The 23,318-nt window shown below is 41.7% G+C and overlaps 1 protein-coding gene across 2 annotated transcripts; it reads right to left on the minus strand.

The window, feature by feature from the left end:
- Positions 1–3,271: 3,271 nt before the first annotated feature.
- On the minus strand, positions 3,272–5,566 carry LOC307074039 (uncharacterized protein). Of its 2 annotated transcripts, XM_079734030.1 has the most exons (7): positions 5,521–5,566; positions 5,320–5,372; positions 4,925–5,151; positions 4,375–4,625; positions 3,737–3,865; positions 3,473–3,600; positions 3,272–3,386 (listed from the first exon to the last, which is right to left on the minus strand). In XM_079734030.1, the coding sequence occupies exons 1-6, from the start codon at positions 5,563–5,565 to the stop codon at positions 3,556–3,558; spliced, it is 750 nt and encodes a 249-aa protein (XP_079590156.1). In that variant the 5' UTR covers position 5,566; the 3' UTR covers positions 3,272–3,386; positions 3,473–3,555. The 2 variants fall into 2 exon arrangements, with proteins under 2 accessions (XP_079590156.1, XP_079590155.1); XM_079734029.1 differs by having other exon boundaries at positions 3,473–3,865.
- Between the last annotated feature and the right edge of the window lie 17,752 nt (positions 5,567–23,318).

The raw sequence follows: 23,318 nt of genomic DNA on the forward strand, positions 1-23,318 counted from the left end.
GTTGCACAGCGTAGTAAAGATTGCTATTGAAGTATCATATCAATACATCAGGCCTCTACTGGATTACTGTTTTTGTGTTACCCTGAAGTTAGGGGGTAGAGGCCATATGAACACCATCGACGTGTGACCGACGGGAATGGATCATTTCTGTAAAGTAAACTATGGATATCTCTGGGTTTGAACATTGTTTGAAACATTTTGGATTATGCAAATACACAACTCAACAGAATATCTAACATAGTATATTTAATGCGTAAATGCTACATATTAGGCCGTTAATATCTGAGGGATATTATAGACGGGTTACATGGATATTTTAACTGATGAATGTTGGGTTGCATCAGAGAGCAGGATGGTTTTAAGTAGAACAGCCTGCGTCATTGTGCTGAAGCAGTCTTAACTGGCCATCGAGCTACCATACCAATCAGCTTTAAAACTCACCCCTTGCTTTCTCTTCTTTTGTGTATTGCTGTTTTAAAAAATGTAAATGCATTCAGTTGTATCCGCTTTGAAATTGTACAAAGAAGATGTTATTTACACATGACATGTAGGCCTTATATTGTATATAATATTATTGGATATCAGACCACCTTCCTTAGCAGGATATTCAAACAGAAAAATAACTTAAGTTTAGTATACAAATAAATAAAATTAATTTAACTAATTTAATACATTTTATTTTCCATGTTGATAAATTATTATTTCTCTGATTGTGCTTAAAGTCTGCGGGCCACCTAAAGGGGACCACTGAACAAAGTATTCATTTGGTGAGCGAACCATGACATAGAGGCTTATGCAGGTAAACTCCTAAAACTAGGAGAATTAAACTCACCATGCTTGCTACTAAGCCCTTCTGGTGGATACGACTCAGACTTGGACATGCTCCCCTGTCTGCTACTGCCTGATGTCATCAGACCAGCAGATTGATTATTTACATGTTCTGAAAGACAAATCAATAGAATATCGCAATTTTTAATGCGATTTTTAAGATCGCTCCAGTATTGAGCGACAACACTGCATCCTTAATCAACCAAAACCGGCTGCACTGTGATCATTGTTGGCAAAGCGCAATCACAAGCGTTTATCTAATGTGGGGCGGGTTTGATACGATGTCTGTACAGAGGAGCACCCAAGGGAAGCAGTTGAGGCATTTCCCTAAACAATGGAAATTGCTGCTGATGATGGGTCACACAAATTTGTTGCTCTGATTGGTTGTTGGTCTATACAATTGTGTCCAGTTTGGGCCCGTTAATAACGGCCCTTGGAAATCTAATATTTACTAAGAGGTTCCACACTACTATGCATTTGCTTAGTGGTCTGGCAGCGTCAGGGTACCATTTACAATGTCTGAGGAAGCAAGAACAGAAAGGAAATGAGTGCACATCATTGTACATCAGAAAACAACCACAAATAATATTGAATTGAATAACAAAGCAAACTAACGCCTGAATAATCATTCCACATCCCCCCAACCCTCCATCTTTTTCACATTGTATATTCACATCGAAGATTAAAATATAATGGAGCTCCACTTTTTAATCCAACTTGCAAGTGTAAAATAGTGTGGTGAACGGCAGTTGGCTGATGAGGGATCATGATTAATGGAAGTGTCTTTGTTGGCTTTGGAGACATTAGTTTTCTAGGCGTTCTAGATTCATGTAATGCTCTGCCAGCAAAAATTGGCTTGTAGCACTGACCATATGATACATCCACTGGTCTACTATCAGTACAGTAAATAAATGTAAATGTAGTTTAATACTATTGATGCAGTAAGAAAACGTAATATTAGTACAGCCATTTTATACAACTTGTGACCAGGGAGATTATTGACAAGGTGAACGACCACGAAGGTACCTGATTGTATTTGATTAAAACTGGATAATTCATAGGCGAAATCAGTCAAAAATCCACAATAGATTCTGAATGTATGTGTAGTCTTCGCAAAAAATCACATATTTCATGATTTCTTTATTAGGCGAAAAACTCGAAATGAGCCATCGCGTTCAACATCACAGGATCTGCAGACTGTGGGTGAAGTACGTTACCTCTCAATAACTGACGAGTCTCACACGGTAGGTCCTTCAGGTCCTCCAGACCTCTCAGTAGGTCCTGTGCTGTTGCCTTTCCTGGTGTTCCGCGCTTCCACCGCTCCAACATCTTCAGTTTTTGCATGGTCACATCTGTTTCCCCTGCCTTGATGTCGTCCAGATCTGTGGTGCTCAGGCCCAAGTAGATGCCCACCCGCCCCCACTCCTGTCCCAGTGTTTCGGCCACCTGCAGGAGCTGCTTACCAGTCAGAGCCTGACCTCGATTTGTTTCTGGAAAATGGACACCATGGTTATTCATTCATCCAATAAATACACTGGGAACAGTTCCGACTTAGTTTCTACTCAAAGTGCATGCAAACTTAAAATAAATAAAGAATTGAGTGGGATATTAACATTAAAGATATATGTAATTTCTGCCACTAGGGGTTTTGTAATCAAAACATTGTAACGTGTAGTAGCCCAGTGCTGTGTGATAGCCCAGTGGTCAAACAATCATGCTAAAAATGACTGAGCATGTTGAACGTTGTTGTAACTTCATAGCATTACCATACACATTACAGCGATTACAGTGGTGTGGCGGTAATCACCGGTATGAGTGTGTCTTGTGATGTGCAGGCCTACCTGCCCAGGAGAGGGTTGGACAGCAGCAAATCCTCTCTATAGAGCCATCGCTTGGTCAATACTTCTATATAATAGGCTAATTACAAAGTGCCCTTCCCTTAACATAACCTAGCTAAAATTCAATTAAACTGGAGACAGCTCACATTTCAAAGGTTCCTAATGTATTCAAATCGCTGTTTAGAAGTGTGTCCCAATATGCAACCAAATGTAACAGACCTTTAGCGTGAATAAAACTATAGATTTCTCTGGGTTTGAACATTTTTGGAAACAATTCGGATAATATAAGTACACAACATCAAAATACATAACATAAGTCTAGTCGTTTTTAGTTATTTCAATGCATACATGTTACATATTAGGCCTTTATCAACATTAACAACCAGCTATGGCAAATAGTTGCTATATAATAACGTTACATAGCAACTATTGTTACTAGCTAGTTGTTAATGTTAATTTATATTAATTATTTAATTGCAACTCCTTCCAAGGCTCACCTGCCAACAAAGGATTGTTTTTCGGCATCCCTTCCCAATGAGGTTTCTTTTTTTGGCCTGTGTTCTGCTCTGCTGAAGAGAGGGCGGATGTCATAGGGGATGTATACCTGTTCGACTGACTCAACAACTATGATCCAAAGAACACAGCACCACTAAGAAACGTATGAAGTGATACCTTTCGTTCTTTTCCTTGACTTTGGTATCTCCTTGTCCGCCCAGTCCCCTAGGATTTGCCATGAAAAACATCATCACATAGTCTTACGATGAAAACCACAAAAAATACAAAATTCAATTGAGTACATTTGTTACCTTTTGTGATTCTAGCAGTCCATAATTCCTTGTCAAAGTCCATGAGAAACAAATTGAAATGGAGAGGCTGATTGAAGATTGCTTCAAAGAAGCCCTTCAGCTCTGTTCCTTCTGATGAATTCTATTTGCTGTGTGCGCGCACACACACGCACACACACACACACACACACACACACACACACACACTCTTTATTGACTGCACAACACTTTTCATTGCAGGATTATGTACATGCAAAGGAGATTAAATGGATTCACAACACATACCGAAGGTATAATTTTCCCTTCTGGCTCGCTTTTGAGCTGGTAGTACTTCTCTTCCAGCCTACAGCCTCCTGCCGATTTGTATATCTTGATCAATTTCTTACCGGAAGAGAGCACCTGTTCTTCAATAGCCTGCACACACAGGAACAGGATGTGCAACAAATGATCAGAGAAGGAGAGAGGGAGGAAGAGTGAGAGGGAAAAGTAATATGTTAGATGAGATTCATTTTCAAGATAGCAAATCTTGAAAATGATTTTAGACGGACGGAACCTCAAGATAGGATCTTCAACTGAGTTATCTAGCCTAGTCTACTCCACTCTAACCACACCTAGCCTAACCCAGCCAAGCCTTGTCTAACCCAGACTAGTCTAGTCCAGCATAGTCTGGCCTAGACCAATCCAGGCAAGCCCAGTGTAGTGGTCTAGTCTAGCAAGTTCTAGCCCAATCGAGCCTAGCCAGTTCTAAGATAGACCAGTCCAGCCTTGCCAGTTCTTGACTAGCCCAGTCAAGCCTTGCCAGTTCTTGACTCGCCCAGTCCAGCCTTGCCAGTTTTTTTTTGAATAGCCCAGGCCAGGATATCTTAGTACATCACCAGGACTCTCGTTCCATTACTGACTCATTGGTCCATTTGCCTTGTTACCTGGATCTCAGATTCGTGGTTCGAGGCCAAAAACACGTGGAAGCAGAATTGTTCTTGATGGTCCTGCTCCTTGTAAACCAGCACCACCCCGTGGTGCTTCACATGCTGATGGCTCGGAATGATGGGACCCACAGGAGAAAGCGAGGACAAGCGCCATTTAACATGGCTCGCTGTAACGTCCACCGTCGATTCAATGTTGGCATAGCCGCCCTTTACGAGCAGAACACTGAAGCTCAGCTCATGCTCAGGTTCTGTGGAAACGTTAGCATAACATAACATTATTTTAACCTGTTAGGAAATAATAGCCAGTATGTACATAAAATATCATAATTGAGAAAGTATGCAATATCTGAAACATCTAATAGAAAGAGAAATCCCACTATCAAAAGTCCCTTCCTCTCTCTCCCCAATAACTCGAATTTGGAGCATCCCGTTCAAGGCATTGCGTCGTTGGATGAGAACTCCTGGGAACGAGGTTACCAAAGCCGCCATGCACACGGATATTCACGATTCAGCTCATTCACTATTCTCCCCCTCCTTAGGTTCTCACCAGTAAGGCACAGAGAGTGTGGAAAATGGATAAACTTGAGCACAGATGAATCCTTGTTGACCACATCCACATCATTAATCGATCCAGCAGGTCTCCAGGAGTCCTCGAGGAACTCGGAGGATTCAGACCAGGACAGGACCGAGTAGCGGACCAGAGCCTGCTCCGACACTTCAAACACCAGACCTGTAGCCGAACACTCATAGGTCCCCTCGCCTTCCAGCTGTACCCTAACAAACACACACACACACACACACACACACACACACACACACACACACACACACACACACACACACACACACACACACACACATTACAACATAATCTGTTTGTGGTTGTGACCATATTATTCTGATAAACCAATGGGACTGATGTCAGGACCGAATGTCACTCACTCGAAGCTCCACTTAGAATTATTTCTTGGGGTAACCTTCTCATACTCAGGACTCTGAGTATGGGTAGTAGTATGAGAAAAAAAAATTAGTAGTATGAAAAAAAAGCAGAAGCAAACAACAATAAAGAGCAATACAACTTATTAACTTAACTTTAAGGTAAATTATGTAATGTAAAAAGGTATTTATTTGATTGAAATTCACCTGCTGAGCTGCTTTACATTTTTCACAATGTGACTTGATGAGCATCTCCTCTGTCAGGATAAATAATTATTGTCAGTAACAAAACCAACAGCATGTCCAGTGTGAGAGTAATGTGTACATTAAGCCCTCCAATAAGAGTTGGCCTCATGATACACTGGCAGGCAGCATTCTTGTTTCAGTGAACCTGGATATATTTTTTAACACCCAGTGAAATACTTCTGTTGTCAGATCACCTCGTCATTGAGACTCAAAGCTCAATGGAAGAGTGACACTGCTCACCTTTATCATCATCATCTTCATCAATCTCAGCACTGGCGTCTGGCAAAAAGATAAAACAAGAAGAGAGAGCAAGAAAGAGGCATGGAGAAGCCTGGAGGTATGTAGCGTGAGTGAAGAACCAGAAGAACCACGACTCTTACCAGAATCAGAACCGCCCTCCTCTTCATACCTGTCCACCGCGGGCATGCTTGCTGTGTCTTCGGCGAGACTCGGCCCTGGGAAAGGGTGATCAATCAAATCTGAAATGTCTGAAGATGAGATGAACACATTCAGCTGCCGAGAATAGTGAAGAAGTATTTATTAATACATTGAGGGAGTGTCTGTGAAAGTCTTTTGGAGATTTAGATCGTAGCCTGATATGTGACCAAACTTATCTAAAATTTACAATATTGAGAGAAGAGAGGATATGGGGTTAGAAATGTATAAGAGAAGGACATCTGCGTAAAGAGGAGGTTTATGGACAAGGATTCAGTATTGGCCCAAATTAAAGGACGACAACAACGACAGCAAGCAACCCCATGAACTTTATAGACACACACACACACGGTTGCGTGAAGAGCCAAGTTCCTCTATGAGTTCACTATCAAGGCAAACAGTAGATCAGAGTATTTTGAAGCATACACGGGCAGCAGCAGAGCACACGGTATGCAAACCATTCATTACATCGTCACCGAACATTCTATGACATTTATTTAGGTGAGTGAGTGAGTGAGTGAGCGAATGAGTGAGCGAATGAGTGAGTGACAGACAGACAGTGGTCAGTGCTCTAGTTTGGGTTTAACGCACATGTATATTATACAGTATATTGTACTGCACTGTATAATATGCAAGTTAACTGACTTAACATAGACTGTATATTATACAGGTTAAACTGACTCAACATAGACTGTATTTACAGGTTAAACTAATTTAAAATAGACTGCATATTATAAAGTAAAGTGTTTCCCTGAAGTTAGGGGGTAAGGGCATATGACGCCATCGACATGTGACCGACGGCACTGGATCATTTCTGTGATCAACTGCAATCCGTTTTACTTTGTTTTCATCAGATTAAGATAATGTTTGACCAATTTGTTCTTGTAAACTATTTAGAAATTAATAGTTTGAATTCATATTCATAAATATACTTCAGTCATGCGTATGATACATGTTCGAACAAGCCATAGATTAAGAATTTGTATCCCAGAATCCTAAAAGATATCTTTACTTTATTTAAAACCACACTCCTACACACAAGTGTAAAATGGCATCGGTTTGTATTAATGATTGGTAAGTTTCTATGGATAGCAGGATCCCAAGGCTTGCTTCCTCCTGCTGCCAAAGCAAAGAATAATGAATAAATTGAATGATTCTTTTCAAGTTCTGAAAGACAAATCAAGAGAAATTGCAAATGGTATTATTATTATGCAATAACAAAGTACAAAACTCTCGTAGGGAAAGAAAAAATACTTCCATCAAGTACAAAAAATTAAGATAAATAAAGCATCGGTAATACTGTTCAAAACAATAGTCATGCCATAGAGCTTTTTGAATGGAATTGAAACGGCGGCATCAAGTGGTTGTACATTAGCCTGGGTATACCCATGCGGCCTAGCGCGCGATTCCATTTCGCGCTGCTAGCCAGCCTGGATTCCATGGATCCGATTTTCGCTGGAGATAGGGAACCAATCACAGAACGGGGAGGGACAGCAAGACGATGACGACGTCTATTTGACACACCCATCGTCTTCTTCCTCATCGAATTTCTGTCGCTCTACATACGTCATCTGGTTTAATTGATACGATTGGCTATGAGCTACGTACAGAATCATACGATAGAAATCGTAAATCACGCCTCAAATACGAGAAAATTAATGTGTGGTTCCCAGACCTCTTCTCAATGTAGATCGAGATGAGGTCTGGCGTTAGCCAGGCTAGTTGTACATACTATTGCAAACTAAAACCCTCACGAAGACCGCAGGGCATATGACGCCATCGACATGTGACTGACGGCTTATTACTCCTAAAACTAGGAGACTTCAACTCACCCAGCATGTCGCCGCTTTTGGGCATTTTGGGTGGCGGACACGGGGACATCCCACCAGGACGGCTCCCCCGTCCGCTACTGCATGACGACTTCTTAACAGGTTTATAATGATTCTGTACAAGTCCTGAAAGACAAATCAAGAGAATTTACAAATGCACCTTCTACTACAATACTGGAATAAAAAAATTGACTTCCTCATTTTACTACTGGTAAACCAAACTGTTTCAGCGTTTGATCAAAGTGCCACAACGGCCAAGCTGAGTTCCCTACGTGTCCTAAATTTTGATGGATTTCATGTCAGCCTACATTAAGTACAATTTAAATATATACAACAACATTTCTATCATTCATCATGTACGTATATATTGAAACAATTGTATGTGTTATTTAGCAAAGTAATTTCCTCTGAAGATTTTGTGTGAAATTATGCAATTGGCTCTCTGGTGTAGATATAATTATTCAAAATTTGAATTTTGATGTCGAAATATTCACTTATTTTGAAACGAGGGATCAGAATAATAAATAAATAAATTGAAAGATTATTTTCAAGTTCGGAAAGACAAATCAAGAGAAATTGCAAATGGGATTACATTTTTTACCTAGGAAAAATACTCACTACTATAAACACTGCCTCGTTGTGCTACCATTTACATCAGTCTTTGAAGTATATTGTTACATTACGCAGCATGTTAAAAAAAATAGTCCTATAATCATTTTGAGAACTGCAAATAAAGTACAAATCAATTTATTAAACGTTAATAGTTGCCGCTCAGCGGACGTGTAACTTTATGTAAAACCACATTTCCCACACACATGTGTAAAATTGCATACCTACCTTTACCAAAGGAGAGGACTGACAAATTAAGTAGCTCAGCATGCATCTCCGGAGGCAGTACCAGTACTGCTGAACCTTTTATTGTGTCAGTAACTACGGCGGGGGGGGGATTACTACACTCGGAAACTGGGCTGAACGAACGAACGAACGATTCGCGAACGACTCATCTTGGCGAACTGACTGACGCGAACTGGTTCACGTAAACGAATCATTGAATCCACCTCTAGTCGGTACTGGTGTATGGCGTGGGCTGAGTGGGTAACGGCTGCGGCCTGCTGCAATACAATCGTCTGCAGCGGGAGGCGGGGCTTGACCGTCCAGCAGGTCAAGCCCCGCCCATGACACACGCGTCACACGCCAAGCTCTGCGTAGAAGTTCAGGGACAGTCGGGATTTCGGAAACTCAGTAGAAACAGCGCCTGGGGAGGATTTTCCCCTACTACTACCCTATAAAAACTGTCTTTGCAATGTCTTTTGCAGCGACATATTGTGTTTTTGCTATTAATAGATAGGTTTGTCATTGTTTGTCATTAACGGAAACCCGAGAACAGCAAAATGCAGAGAAGTGAGTGATTATTTTATAGGCTACATCAATTATATAGGCTATAAAAATTAGACTGTACAACAATCAAAGAAAGCATTATATAATTTTTCTATAATTTTACTATCTTCCAATGATGTAGGTCTGCATCAGTCTAAAAAACATACCTTGAAAAACTTTTTTTCACCCCTTCTCACCTATACAGCATCATGACCTGTATTGATGTGTCACTGCCTTTGTTACTGTATGTGCCCGTTTATGTGGAGTGTATTTTGGGACTTGTCCAGGTAATCAAGGGCAGTGGTTCTCAGTTGACTGGTTAAGTAAAAAAGTGCAACCCTTTTCATGGAATATCATAATGATAGATGATTGGAAAAAGCCAGTGATAGCAAATAATGCAAATCATTACCAAAAGAAATGTTTCAGTAGGTCAGGCAAAAAAAATAAAATATACATCTCTATATATATATGTATACACACATATAATATTTGTGCAGCATTCATGCAGACCAAGTTATTTCAATGCCTTTTTTCTTGATCCATAAAGATGTTATGAAGTGGATGATCCTGGTGGTTGTTCTGAATGGCCTCTCATCTTCAGTGTACATCTCTCCACCACCAAGTAGTTTTCCCAGTTTTTTTGCCTTGCATCCTTGTGTCTGATGCCACCTCACCAGCAGAATGAGAAAAGAAAACGACAATCTTGCCACCACAGACTGAAAAATCATCTGCAGCATCTAACTACAGATAAAATGACTCAAGGACTCAAGAAAATTATTTTCATTTATTGGCCTGTTAAACATATCAACATATAACTGACCAATATAAGCAGTAGAAAACAAATAAATGAAGCATGAATGATGAGAGAGGGTCATGTCCTGTCATCTCTGTCCCTCCTGAAAGGAAAGCATAACATGTTACTCGATTTGCCGTAGCATATTCTTGAGCATGGTTGCACAGCACAGGCATCCTTGAGCATAGCTGCAGCAGGTTTGGCGACAGGCTCTGCCTTGGTTATTCGTTCCTTTAATGATCTGCTTTGCAGACCCATCCATCGGGAAACATAAAAACAGAGCCCACAGGTGGATGCTAGGTAGGAGGTGGGTTTCCAAAACCCCATAGGAGCAGCAGCAGCAAGATCTAACAATTGCTTCTTTCAGCAAACTCAGCATTGGCCTTGCACAAGTCCAATTCACACCTAACTTGTAGGTTTGTGCCAGATGTTTTTTTAATTACATGAATTGGATTGCTTGGACCAGTGAATGTTTTTTTAACAGCAAAAATACCATTTTGTGGGTCAATACACTGACAGCTTAAATGGCGTTCAGAGGTGATGTCTTTTTTCCCAGGGTGTTTCCTCTTAATATGCACCCTCAAATTGCGTCTGTTGAGTTGAAGGCCACAGTGTACACACTTGATCTTAAACTGCTTTTGTCCACGCACATGTATTTGTGGCTGATCAGCGGGAGCTGGGGCTGCTACAGGGCTCTCAGTGACAGTGGCTGCTATTGGGCTCTCAGTGACAGTGGCTGCTATTGGGCTCTCAGTGACAGTGGCTGCTATTGGGCTCTCCGTGACAGTGGGTGCTACGGGGCTCTCCGTGACAGTGGGTGCTATTGGGCTCTCCGTGACAGTGGGTGCTACGGGGCTCTCCGTGACAGTGGGTGCTACGGGGCTCTCCGTGACAGTGGGTGCTACGGGGCTCTCCGTGACAGTGGGTGCTACGGGGCTCACGGTGGATGTTTTTTGGCTCTTGGGAACAGATCTTACAGAACAGACTTTCAAGTGAGCAATGAAATGGTTCCTTCTTATGATAGTTGTCTCACAGGTGAGGCAGTGAAAATGGTGAGTGTCTCTGCATTTAAAGCTGCATTTGCAGATACGGTATTCTGCAAAACAAAATATTTATTACATTAGAGTTATTGACAGCCTAACACAAGTACAGTATGTGCTTCTGTAGACCACACAAAGAGTGACAAAGAGTGACAATACCTCCGTGGCGGACTGCTGCATCTAAATGGTTTTTCATATGGTTTTTCATACTGTGATGCTGTCTTGTCTTAAAGGAACAACAAAGACAGTTATATGATTCCCCTGAGGGAAAAACTGGCTCCTCGCTGGCTCGGAAATGGGTCGGATGCTGAACAAAAACAGAAGACCAAGTGACCATTAGATTCAAGATACACAAGGCATATTAGCATTAATATTATTATAAGTCTCAAGTCTTTAAAAGTATATCTATAAAAGTCATATGTCTCTTCTAGTTGTAATGAGCCTTCTCTCATATGCCTTTTTTCCTAAGAATACTGCACAGCTATATCTTAAGAAAAATTCAAAGCATTTACTGTGGTATTGTCACTCCTTTATCTATTAGCATATAGTATCAGTGCTGATTAGTTGTTTGCTGCATATATGATCGCTTTAAACAGGCTATTGCAATGCAATATGAAGAAAACACACAATGAATGTTTCCTTTAAAGGAAACTGTATTATTGATCATGAACATACAGTTACAGAATAGCTTGCCCCCTATTGTACAGGCTTAGTGGGAAAAAACAAATACAGAAAATGGTGCACCTCACCCAGTCAAATATATTGTAATTAACATCATTGCAACAGGGTATCTGCAAGGTTTCAGCAAGTCAAATGTAAGACTTTTTAAGACCTTTTTAATACCACCTTGAATGAAATTTAAGACCTAAAACACGCGATGGTGGGGGTTGGCAACAGACGCGAGCCAACTCCGGAAACGGACGTCTTCCAGCCAACTGTCCTTGAATTTGCACCTACCCATTGTCGCAGACTAGCTAGCAAGCACGCAGATAATCGTTTATATATGCAGCTAGCAAGAAAGAAGCCTCTCTACATGTCCTTCCTGAAAAGTCCCACGAGAAAAATAAAAAAATATAGTCCTGCCCCGACAAATTTAAGACCTTGAGCAACAGTATTTAAGACCAGCATATGACATTTGTAACAAATTTAAGACTTTTTAAGGATGCGCGGACACCCTGTGCAATTAGTGCAAAACATCCCACTAGAGACATTTCACTGCATGTCAGACGTTTCAAATGAAAACATAGTGATTGTTCACGAGTCGAGTCGAGAGATGTGAATAAAGTTTTTCATTTAATGCATTTAATGTAGCAACGTAATTTCACTCACCGACATCATTTCTCCTTGATGAAATCTACCTATTTAATACTTGCAAAAACACAATATCCTCCATCCTGAGTTTCCGAAATCCCGACTGTCCCTGAACTTCTACGCAGAGCTTGGCATGTGACGCGTGTGTCATGGGCGGGGCAAGCGTGTGTCATGGGCGGGGCTTGACCTGCTGGACGGTCAAGCCCCGCCTCCCATTGCATTGCAGCAGGCCGCAGCCGTTAGTACTTGCGTGGGCTGGGCATCATAGACACGGATGCGTAGTTTCACATGATGCATAGTTTCCTTAACAACAATAGGGCCCGCCTTGACTACCAATGTATATAAAAAAATAAAAATAACAATATATTGTGGCGACCACGGGTGTGGGCGCCATGTTCCGGAGCCGCGGGGGATTCTGGGAGTTGGGGTAGTCAGTTGACAAAGGGGGTTTTGTTGATTTGTTCTGTTGTTGGGGCTAATGGGTTCGGGATGTTGTGTGTTAATTGTGTGTTCCATTGTTGTGTGATGTGTAGTGTGATCGGGACCATTAGTGAGAGTGTTGTGTGTGTTGGTCAGGTGTCCCGTGTTTCTGTTACGTTCGGGTCGTTAATAAAGGCAGTCCGTAGTCGTGCGGTGTATGGGGCACGGAACTGCATAATTGTTCAACCTGGGCTCCCGTCTGGTCCTTCCCGTGCTGCTCGCCACAATATATTTTTTATATTTATGCAATAACAAAGAACAAAACTCTCGCAGGGAAAGAAAACATACTTCCATCAAGTACAAAAAATGAAGATAAATAAGGCTTCTTGAATGGAATTGAAACGGCGGCATCAGGTGGTTGTACATACTATTGCGAACTGAAACCCTCACCGAAGACCGCAGGTTCACGACACACTCAAGAAAATGGGAGGAAAAGGGAAGAACAGTTTTCATACACTGAACCTTTTTCTTTTCACATTGACACACTGTATTTGTACCCTGTACTTTTTATTTTTCATTTTTTATTACCCTACCTCTCTTGCATGCTTGTACAAAACAAATTGTTATATGATTTTGATGATTTAGGGCAGTATTACTCATTGCGCGGCTCGCAAGCCACATGTGGCTCGCCAAGCCTCTATTTGCGGCTCGCATGGCGGTAAAAATATACAGTGATATGATCAAGCAGTGAATACAGATATTTAAAAAAACAATACAAACAATTATTTAAAAAATAACTCAACAGCGGCATTAAAAGGTGGAAATATAGCCTTGTCTAGAAAATATTTTTAAACTTGCTCGGCTCTACCTGACAGCGGGGTTGCCAGATTGGCGGTTTTCCTGCATAACAAGAGAGAATGTGCTCTTTGGATGGACTTATTCTTATAAACTTATTCTTCAATAGCTTCCATGTTATGTTACCCAGTGTCTCCACATTATTCCAGAAAATAGCACACAGTCACACAAGTCTTAATTTTCCTCTCAAAGTGCACCAGATTGATGCATTCCAGGTTAAAAGGTACCAAATTTTCTTCCGGGGGCATGCTCCCCCGGACCCCGCTAAGGACCGGGTTCCCTCCACAGTTTCACAAAATTCTGTGGGAAACACTGCTTCAGGGAGGACATATTATTAAGCAGGCATACTTATTTATGACTGGATTTATAGCTTTTGATACTTTGCGGTAAAAATGGCTCTCCTGTTGACGTCGTCCTGTCAGTGCGGCTCTCCTGAAAAAAAAAGTGAATACCACTGATTTAGGGCATATGCTCCATCAATTTAAGATAGTTTGACAGAAACTCTCTCTATCACACACACAAACTCTTTCTCTATCGCTCTCTCTCTATCACACATTCGCTCTATCACACACATTCTCTATCACACATACTCTATATCACTCCCTATCTCTATCACGCAATCTCTCTAGATCACGCAATTTCTCTCTATCACACTCTCTCTCACCATACTTCTCTCTCCATCCCTCTCTCTCTCTCTCTCCATCCCTCTATCACACTCTCTCTCCATCCTTCTCATTCTCCATCCCTCTATCCCTCTCTATATAGAAAAGTGTAGTAGGCTATCTGCCCGTGTTAAGTAGGGAGGGATGGAACATGAGGAAAAACAGTCTAACAAGGATTTTTTCTTAAAGGGAAAAACACAGTTTCTCCACACTGAAACCTAGCCAACTTCCTTTATCTTGTTTTATTTTTATTGTTTTGAATATTCCCTTATGACGCGTTTCGGGCATGCAGACCAACAGGTTTTCGTTTAGTCTGCATTATAGACCGCTGAAGAAGAAGTCCCACCTCCGAGGCTCCGGTTCCCTTGGTCAAATGTCTTGGGAAATGAGAAACAACATGGGGTTTTTGTATGATCTTACATATCAAACTCTGACAGTGGCAAGAAGTAAAAGCTGCATCATGTTTTGAACTACACACTTTTTCCATCTAGTTTCGACTGGGTTTTTGGATGGTCGGTGACGTTAAAGTAGACATCATTAATGCTACTCTAACGGCACCGACAATCCAAAAACCCAGTCGAAACTTGATGGAAAAAGTGTATAGTTCAAAACGTGACACAGCTTTTACTTCTTCGCCACCTACAGAGCAAAAAAATATAAACCCATTGAATTTCTAGCACTAAAGTATCGGATCTGAATTTTTTGCCTCTCTTGCTTAACTCAATTTTCAATTAACCGTTGTTATTTTGGTGTGGTGCTGGGGCGATCTGAAGCCCGCTGCGTCCCGTTCGTGTTAAGGGGACGGGACGAGAGGACCTAAACGCTTGACACAGGGAAGCAGAGACGGGGTGAAAAGGGAATGGGGTTTATTGGGACAAGGGGTAACGATAAGTCTGGGCTAGGCAAGCGATGGTCAGGCAGGCGAGGGTTTCGGTAACAGGCGGGCAGTCAGACAGGCAGGATTCGGCAACGGGTAAGCAGGGTGACGGACGGAGAACTACAGAAGAGGGAAGAGGGTTACTGGGGGAACGGGGAAACGGGCTGAACTTAGTTTAACGCTGGTAGGACCGGTACTGACTGAGGTGTAGTAAACGACGAACTGGCGCCGGCTGATTAAAGATCCCCGGCTGAAGTAGGGAACGGCGATTGCAGATTGCAGACAGGTGTGTTGGGAGAGTGAGGAACAGTGGCGCCAAGCGGCTACTAGATGGGGGTGTTGGACCGTGTAGCAGGACGTGGCGTAACAGTTCGCTCTCCTTGCTTGACTACGATCTAGCATCTAGGATCGATTGCTCTTCCCTGGGTCCCCGGATGTTAACATTGAATTTCATTCATTGAAATGTGCTGGTGAATTTGGCATGTTGAATTTGGAGACGTTGAAAATATAGAAGTTTAATTTGATACATTTAATTTTGCATCTGAATTTTGCATATTGAATTTTTTTAAACGGTGACAATCCCTTTCTTCTCCATGTCGCGGTTCAATCTGGACTTCAGGGAGTCAAAGCCAAAGTTCCTTTCCCCCCAATTCCTTCTCAACCATGGCCAAGATAACCCCCACTACGAGTTTCGTTGTGGAAGTACTGGGAGTCCGCAAACAGCAACAATCCCTTTCTCCTCCAATGTCGCCGCTCAGTCTGTACTTCAGATTGACGTGGAAGTGAAGATGTCGGAGAACGTAATATAATAATAATAATAATATCATCCGGAGGCCCACACAGCTTTTGGCCATGATAATATATATTATATAGATATCTATATATTATATTATTTAGATATAGAGCTCCAGGACTCCCGCCAGAGCACCCAGAGTTTTCTAGAATGTGTATGCACAACTGATGCCGACCAACAGGTTTATATTAAGATTGTTGTCACACAATGTAGCCTAACCCACTCAGCCTCTTGAGTGGGGTAGGCAGTTATTGATCTCATTTCAATACTGATAAAGATTTTGACAACACGAAGGAGCAGGGGTGATTTTAAACTTTCTAGGGCGGCTCAAACACACCTACATTTGATATCAACACCCCTACAAAAATATAATTATATTATATAATATTTTTCACTATAATTTTAGAAGAAGGAAGTGAATTTCATGTTGCAGTCCAAAGTGACTTTGTTCTGACGGAAACGTTGGGTAAAATTGTTTTGTTATAACCGTGACTAATAGTTCTGTGCAAATTGGCATATGAAGTTGCATGGACTTCACTTGTAGAAGGCATTTTTCAAGTCTCAGCACAGACTCTTCATAACATTCTAAGCATGGCTTGAACTGGATTACTGCCAATCCACCCCCCACCTTTATTATAAAAGGTTATGGCTTCTTTATTGCTTTTATGCCATACAGGCCATACTTGTACAGCATTCAGAAAATGTGACTCATTCATTATTTTTGTTATAGCAGCCACTGAACTGGTTTTTAGTCTGAGATCATTATCTCTTACAAGTTGCTTCTTGTCCAGGTGCCCAGCTTGGAGGGAGGCCCTGATTTGACCATATCTGTATTGTTTGATTCTTCTTTAAATGCTTGAAGACAAGGTGGACTCAAACAAAGTTGTGTACATTTCTCCTCACATCGTCTTTGCTATAACTTGATCTTACTTCTGTCGATATCATTATGATTTAATCTTTGCCTCATTTGTCATCAGCTAACAAATTTTCCTCTCTCATTCTTAACCATTATCCAACCGCTACTAGCAACACACGTATGCGTAAGCAAAAACTTATCTGCAAGAGCGAAAGCCCCATCCAACTTTTGCACCTCCTGTTCATTCAGGTACACAGCGACAGCTTCAGGGAGACAGTTCTTGAAGTCCGTCAAGAATACAAGTTGTCTTAGGTCTTTCCTGCTTTGAACTTTCTGTGCACTGCACCACCTATCAAACAGGCGTTCTTTCTTGCGTGCAAACTCAACAAAGGTATGCTGTATCCAGCTCATAGGCATGCAGTATGGGGTATTTGACTACGTCATACTGAGCAGCTTGGTCCATACTTAGAGCGGACAACACCTCCTGGGCCTTACCAGTAAACACACACTGAAGCAACAACGGCCAGATCTCTTTGGGCCAACTAAGGGTGGTTGCTACCCTTTCGAAATGGGTGAAATATTTATCCACCTCTTTCTCAGAGAAGGGTGGAAGAAGACGTATATTTTGTACACGCGTCAAAACCACGTACAAGCGGACTGACAGGAGAGGGCTGAGGCAGCAGTCTGTTTAACTCGAGTTCAAGCTGCTTCATTGAAAAGCATGCTCTCGGTCGCGCTCCAAGCATGCTCCATTCGCTATAACTCAAGCTCGTGCTCGAGTTGTGGTTGAAAATAACCAAATTCTATCACTTCAACTAACTAAGAGAGCATGAGGAATCGAGGAGTCCGGAGCAAGTATGACATAAGACTTTATTGAACAAGCAACAACAAGGCTTAGTAGTTTGCAAAGCACTGCTGGATGTGTTCGATCCCCGTCTTTTTATCCTCACACACTGAGCTATCTCCCATACCGTGTGCCCGCCCACAGCATGCATTGTTCTCCTGTCATGCTAAGGCCGGTCAGTCACACATTTCTTATGTGGTCAACATCCTCAGATAATCTAATCTAAACATTGGGTTGACACTAATCTAAACATTAGGTTGACTAATTTAAACATTAGGTTGAGCTAATCTATACATCTGGTGGACGCCAATCTAATCTACATATTAGATTGACCTCAGCAGCCTTGACCCCAGACTCTGGCGTTGTGCCGAGTCCCATAATACGCCTATGAATTCAGAGAGGATTTAGCTGCTGTCCACTATTAATGTATCTATATGATATCTAGGCCTCATAATACTCAGTTAACATAAAAAGTAATGGTTAATTTCTTCCATAGAGTCTGCAGAGCTCTAGAAACAAAGTCTCTGTTATATTCTTCTCTTGCGCTGTTATCACCAAGTCATAGTGCGTAGCCACTGTGCAGAGTTGTGATTTGGTGAGTCCAGACATCAACTGACGAATTCATTTGTTTTTTGTCGTGCATTACAGGCAATATAGATTGAACTACAGTTGGGTTGCTTTAATTAAGTAAAAAAACTCAAAAGAATACAGCTTACTTACAAAATGTAACTTTATTGAAAATCTGTTTTTGTTTATGTTAAAAGTATTTTTTTTGGGCAAAGCATAAACTCCAACAGCCATTTTTTGCAAGAGCAGATAACTCCACATTTCATGCTTCATAGATAAACAAAACCATGGCTTTAAGTTGTTTTTTTTTTAAACTTAAAACAAGTAAATAATTGCATTATAGTAGTAATTATAGTATCAAAGTATTCAGATGATTGTTTTACGGTGTTCAGTCTAACTCAGTATTCAGTCTCAAATTAGTATTCCGTGCGAGTCAATATCTTTTCAGTATTTTAGTGTGTCGCAATCACTCCTTATCACTGCATTCCTTAAGGTCCTGTCTGAAGACGACATCCTCATAGAGGTTGCAGACTGTCTGTCTGATTAACCCCTGGTTCACCTAGTAGTTTAATTGGCGTGGTATCCATGCAAGACAACCGATTAGCATCTTGTTTTTCTTTTACTGTTGTGGAACAAAATTTTTCTGTGTTGCCGTGATTACAAGCAATGTAGGAAGCTTTTCCCTCACCGCTATAATTTTGTAAGGTTACGGGAATACGTTTCAGCCTCTCTCTTCTGCTTGGGCCCGTATGGGGATAACATTGCAGGTTAATCCGTTTCGCCAAAATGATCCATCTTAGATTCCTTTTTTTGAGTTACTCATCAACCTGGCGAAGTGCCTGTTCGGGTTGTCCTCCACCCACTTCCTGGGGCATCTCATCAACAAAGATGGGGCCGCCCCTCTCTCGTCGAAAGTAGAGGCGATTTCTGCTTTCTCCCGCCCACACATAGCTCGGGCGCTCCGAGAATTCCTAGGGATGGTGACGTTTTACCACCGTTTCATCCGCCACGCAGCTCACGTCATGCGCCCGCTGTACGGGGCTCTCAAGGACAAGCCCCTGAAAACAGGATATTAATTACTGCACTGTCAAACTAATTATTCTCATGTAATCACACTTAATCACACTTACTCTATTTAGGCCCACTGAAATGGTATTGTGTGTAGGTTCATTTTAATATGAAGGAATCCCTGGACAGCTCTATCAGTACATAATACAAAGCAGATAAACAGGCAACGTATACTTACTTAGTACTTGCCCTTTAAATGATTCCACTTCTTTTTGGCCTGATTGGTGTAAATACCCAGAAGGGAGTAGGAAATAAAGTCCCTGGGTAAAGTACAGCCACACTGCCACTTTAATAACATAACATGATATTATTCATAGTAAATGAAGACTACTGAATAGTAGTGACTATCGTCCCCAAGAAATACAAGCACTCAAAATCAATTAATACTCACTCCCATCCCATAACAGAGTAGTTGCGGAGGCCAGTGAACTGAGCTTCATTGGCCGCCCGCCACTCGATTAGGGCCCTTGTTTCTTCTATTGTCCCTTGATAAAATATGACGTGTATATAAGCCTACATTAATTGAATGCATATTAAGGACATCATATCAAGTTTAACAATTTTATCAAGTTTTGGCTATCTGCCTGAGGCTTTTATAATAGGTCCATGAACTGAGGACTGATTGCAGAAGCTGGTGGGGCAAGCTAGCTGTCCCGCTCCGAAAACGAAAACGTCCGAGAAAATGTCAAGTAAGATTTGACAGGTTGGAGAATTCAATGATAGCCTAATAAAAATGTTATAAAATACAAATCGCTATTCGTGAAACAAAATAAGTAAGTAGTAGTAGTAATTATGCTTACAGTTGTGGGTCTTCTCCAGGGTTTCAGTAGTCTCCGCCATAGTACGCTATGCTGCAAAATGCATCCTGGGATATTTAACCGTCCCAAGTCCACACAAGACACCTCCGACGCATCCTCGATGAAACAGCCAGTTTAAGAATGCATCAAGAACACTTCCGGGTTTTTCGACTGTACTTGACTTGATGCGTACTTTGAATTGGAACAGTACTTGGGCTACGACTGATGACGTTTCACAAGAACGCAAGTACACAAGTACAGAAAAGAACGCGAATTGAGAAACGGCTTATATGTATATATCTCTATCTCGCACAAAAAAAACAGTAGTAATGCCTTGTTGTCAACATCAGTATTTTCAACATCAGTAGACTCGTCAACCTGGATTGCGCAACACGGTGACTCTGTAACTCTCTCCAATAATTGTTTCTCGATATCCTCCGCTATTTCGTCAATTCACCTTTTCGTGGCGCTTGCCGACAGAGGAACCTGTGCGATCTTTTTAACTGCAGCCTCTCCTAAAAGTTCACAACAAATGTCTTTGCCGGCTGGTGGATCAACTCTTCACCAATAGTGAAGGCTTTCTTAGACTTGCCAATGTGATGCGCTACTTAAATATGAAGCTCTCAGTGCACGTGAATTTGTTGTTGTGGGAGCCTTCAGTAATTGCTTCTGTGCTTCATTTTCACTTTTTTTTTTTCTTTAAAAAAAGGCCACGGCTTGACTTTAAACGCCGGGTGCTGTGTCCCCAGGTGGCGAAGCAGTTTTGAAGGCTTCATTGACTCATTTGTCACCACAAATTATGCAGAGGGGGGTTGATTGTCTGAATCACCGGTCGCAATGAAGCCGTATTTAAGAAAGGACTCCTGGTATTGTCTTTTACAAGCAGCTTTCTTTTTCTTAGCGGGCCAGGCTCCACGTTTGACTCCCCTCATTGGAGCTTTTCCCCTTTGTAAAGAAGCTCTCCAAGGATGTTTGTTTTGTTTTTTACTCATTTTAGTCAGCTTGTGCGCTTTATTTTTAGGCGCTCATGTTAAGTAGACAAGATTGCGTGACGGAAAAGCATCTGATGATGATGGGGCAGACACGCCGAATGCAAGAGAAAATAACCGATCTCGAGGGGAGATCAAGGAGAAACAACATCAGAATCTTTGGGCTACAAGAAGACACAGAGGGGAGCTCGGCAGCCGTGTACCTGGAGCAGCTTTTAAAAGCCAAACTCGAGCCAATCTTCACATCCAGCGAACCCACCGAGCCCTAGCCGAGAAAACAACCCCGGACGCTGCCCCCAGGTCAATTATTGTCAATTTCCTACAGTTCGAGATGAAGGAAATGATTTTGAAGAGAGCCTGGCAGAAAAAGCTACAAGTAGGAGGCAAACATATCGTCTTTGATCATGATTATCCTACAGAAATTTTCCAGAAACGAAGGGCATACGTAGGCATTAAACGAGTACTGAGGGAGAAGGGAATTCGTTTCCAGACGCCGCTCGCCACGATGCGAATACACTGGAACAACAGAGTGAAGACGTATGACAGTGCCATTGAAGCGGCGCGGGACGTGAAGGAAAGAGGCTGCACTGCGGACGTGCCAGGCGGAGACGTCGGACCAGCGGCCGAGGAAAGGATGTGAGGAGCGGCAGAGTGGCAGCGAGTGAAAGGGAAAGACTGGGGACCCGACCGGGCGCAACGCGCAAGGGACAAGCTACAAAACTATCAGCGGAAACCCTAATAAGCCCTGCTTAAAAAAGGTATGGAAAAGGATCATAATAACAGACTTAAAAAAAAATAAAGTCTAATTAATAAACACTGTACGGAACTACGTTCATACGATGGATAAACAAAAAAATGACTGACAGAAGAATAGATCCACTGTGTGAGTATCTGAACATTTTCGGACTTCTTTTGTTTGCATAACATATTAACCGACTGGGAGAGGTCGAGGTATTTAAGTTGGACATGTGTAGGCGCTGTGGTACCCCACAAATTGGGTGTGTACCTAGGTCTAGCGAGGGGCCCTTATTAGAGATTAGGATATCTCCTTCACCCACCAACGGGGAAGCGGGGAGGAGTAAAAGAATGCCCCATGTTTGTGTAACCTGCCTTAGCTCTAATTGTTGATTTTTAAAACTAAGAGATACAGATATTTTATCAGTGCATTAATTAACTCGTGGACTAGTAAAACAGAAGTCTAGATCGCTCTAGGAGAAAGGGGTACTGGCAAATGCATTGAGTGACAGAGTAAGGAATTGACACGACAAACAGGTAAGTTTTAAGTGTGTTATATTGTTTTGAATAAAGAAATAAAATAAAAATAAAATGTTTACAGTGTCAACACACACATGAGATATCGACCACAGTTTTCAATAAATTCAGTCTCTGAATTTATCACAGTCTCTGTTTTGGGTAGCTCGCCACGACCACTGAGGTCCCTTCTACCTTACAGAACAGGAGGAAATCCTCAGCAGAAGAAGTAGTCTTTGTGTAGATCTCAAACCCAGGAATCCATACCAAAGAAAAAAAACCCGGCCAGAGGCTCAACTTCACATACACACACACACTCCGGGTACAAGGAAGAATACACGGCTCGTCTGTCCAGATTCCGGTTCTCCTCCGTCTCCGTTACAAACACACGGTCCGCTTCCAACCACGGCAAAAGAAAAAGACTTCGCTCTCTGCGCCGACGATATAAAGTTAATTCAGACTTTGGAATATCTGTCTTTCTTTCACAAAAACGGTAATATCTGCAGCCGAAGCTTAGCATGCAGCCACCTCGACGACGGTCCGGCAGAGAGGGAGAAAAAAAAACAACACGCCTGCACGTACACCCTGACGGCGTCTGATTGGTTACTCCGCTTCACATCGCGCGAACTCCTCATGTCACCTGAATCTTTTACACTTCCAGAAAGGCACATTCGCCACACTTGAAATAAACAAAACATTCTTTTTAAAACAGATGTAAATAAACTTGCGTATATTAATCTTTTAAATCTATTTATTGACATATTTATGATTTTATAAATCCTATTTATTCATTTTATGTAAGATTATTTTAAATCAAACTATTTATTTATTTCTGTCACATTTATTTATTTATCATTTATTAATTTATTGATCTAATCAATTAACTGATAGCTGGACTAGGATAAGGGCCTAGTAACCTGGGTTACACCCTCCCCTTCTAAAGGTGTGTATGTCCCATTACACCCACATGACTATGAATTGGCCTTGGGGTTACT

The sequence above is a fragment of the Pollachius pollachius genome (assembly GCF_949987615.1).
Source record: "Pollachius pollachius genome assembly, chromosome: 3".
NCBI lineage: Eukaryota > Metazoa > Chordata > Actinopteri > Gadiformes > Gadidae > Pollachius > Pollachius pollachius.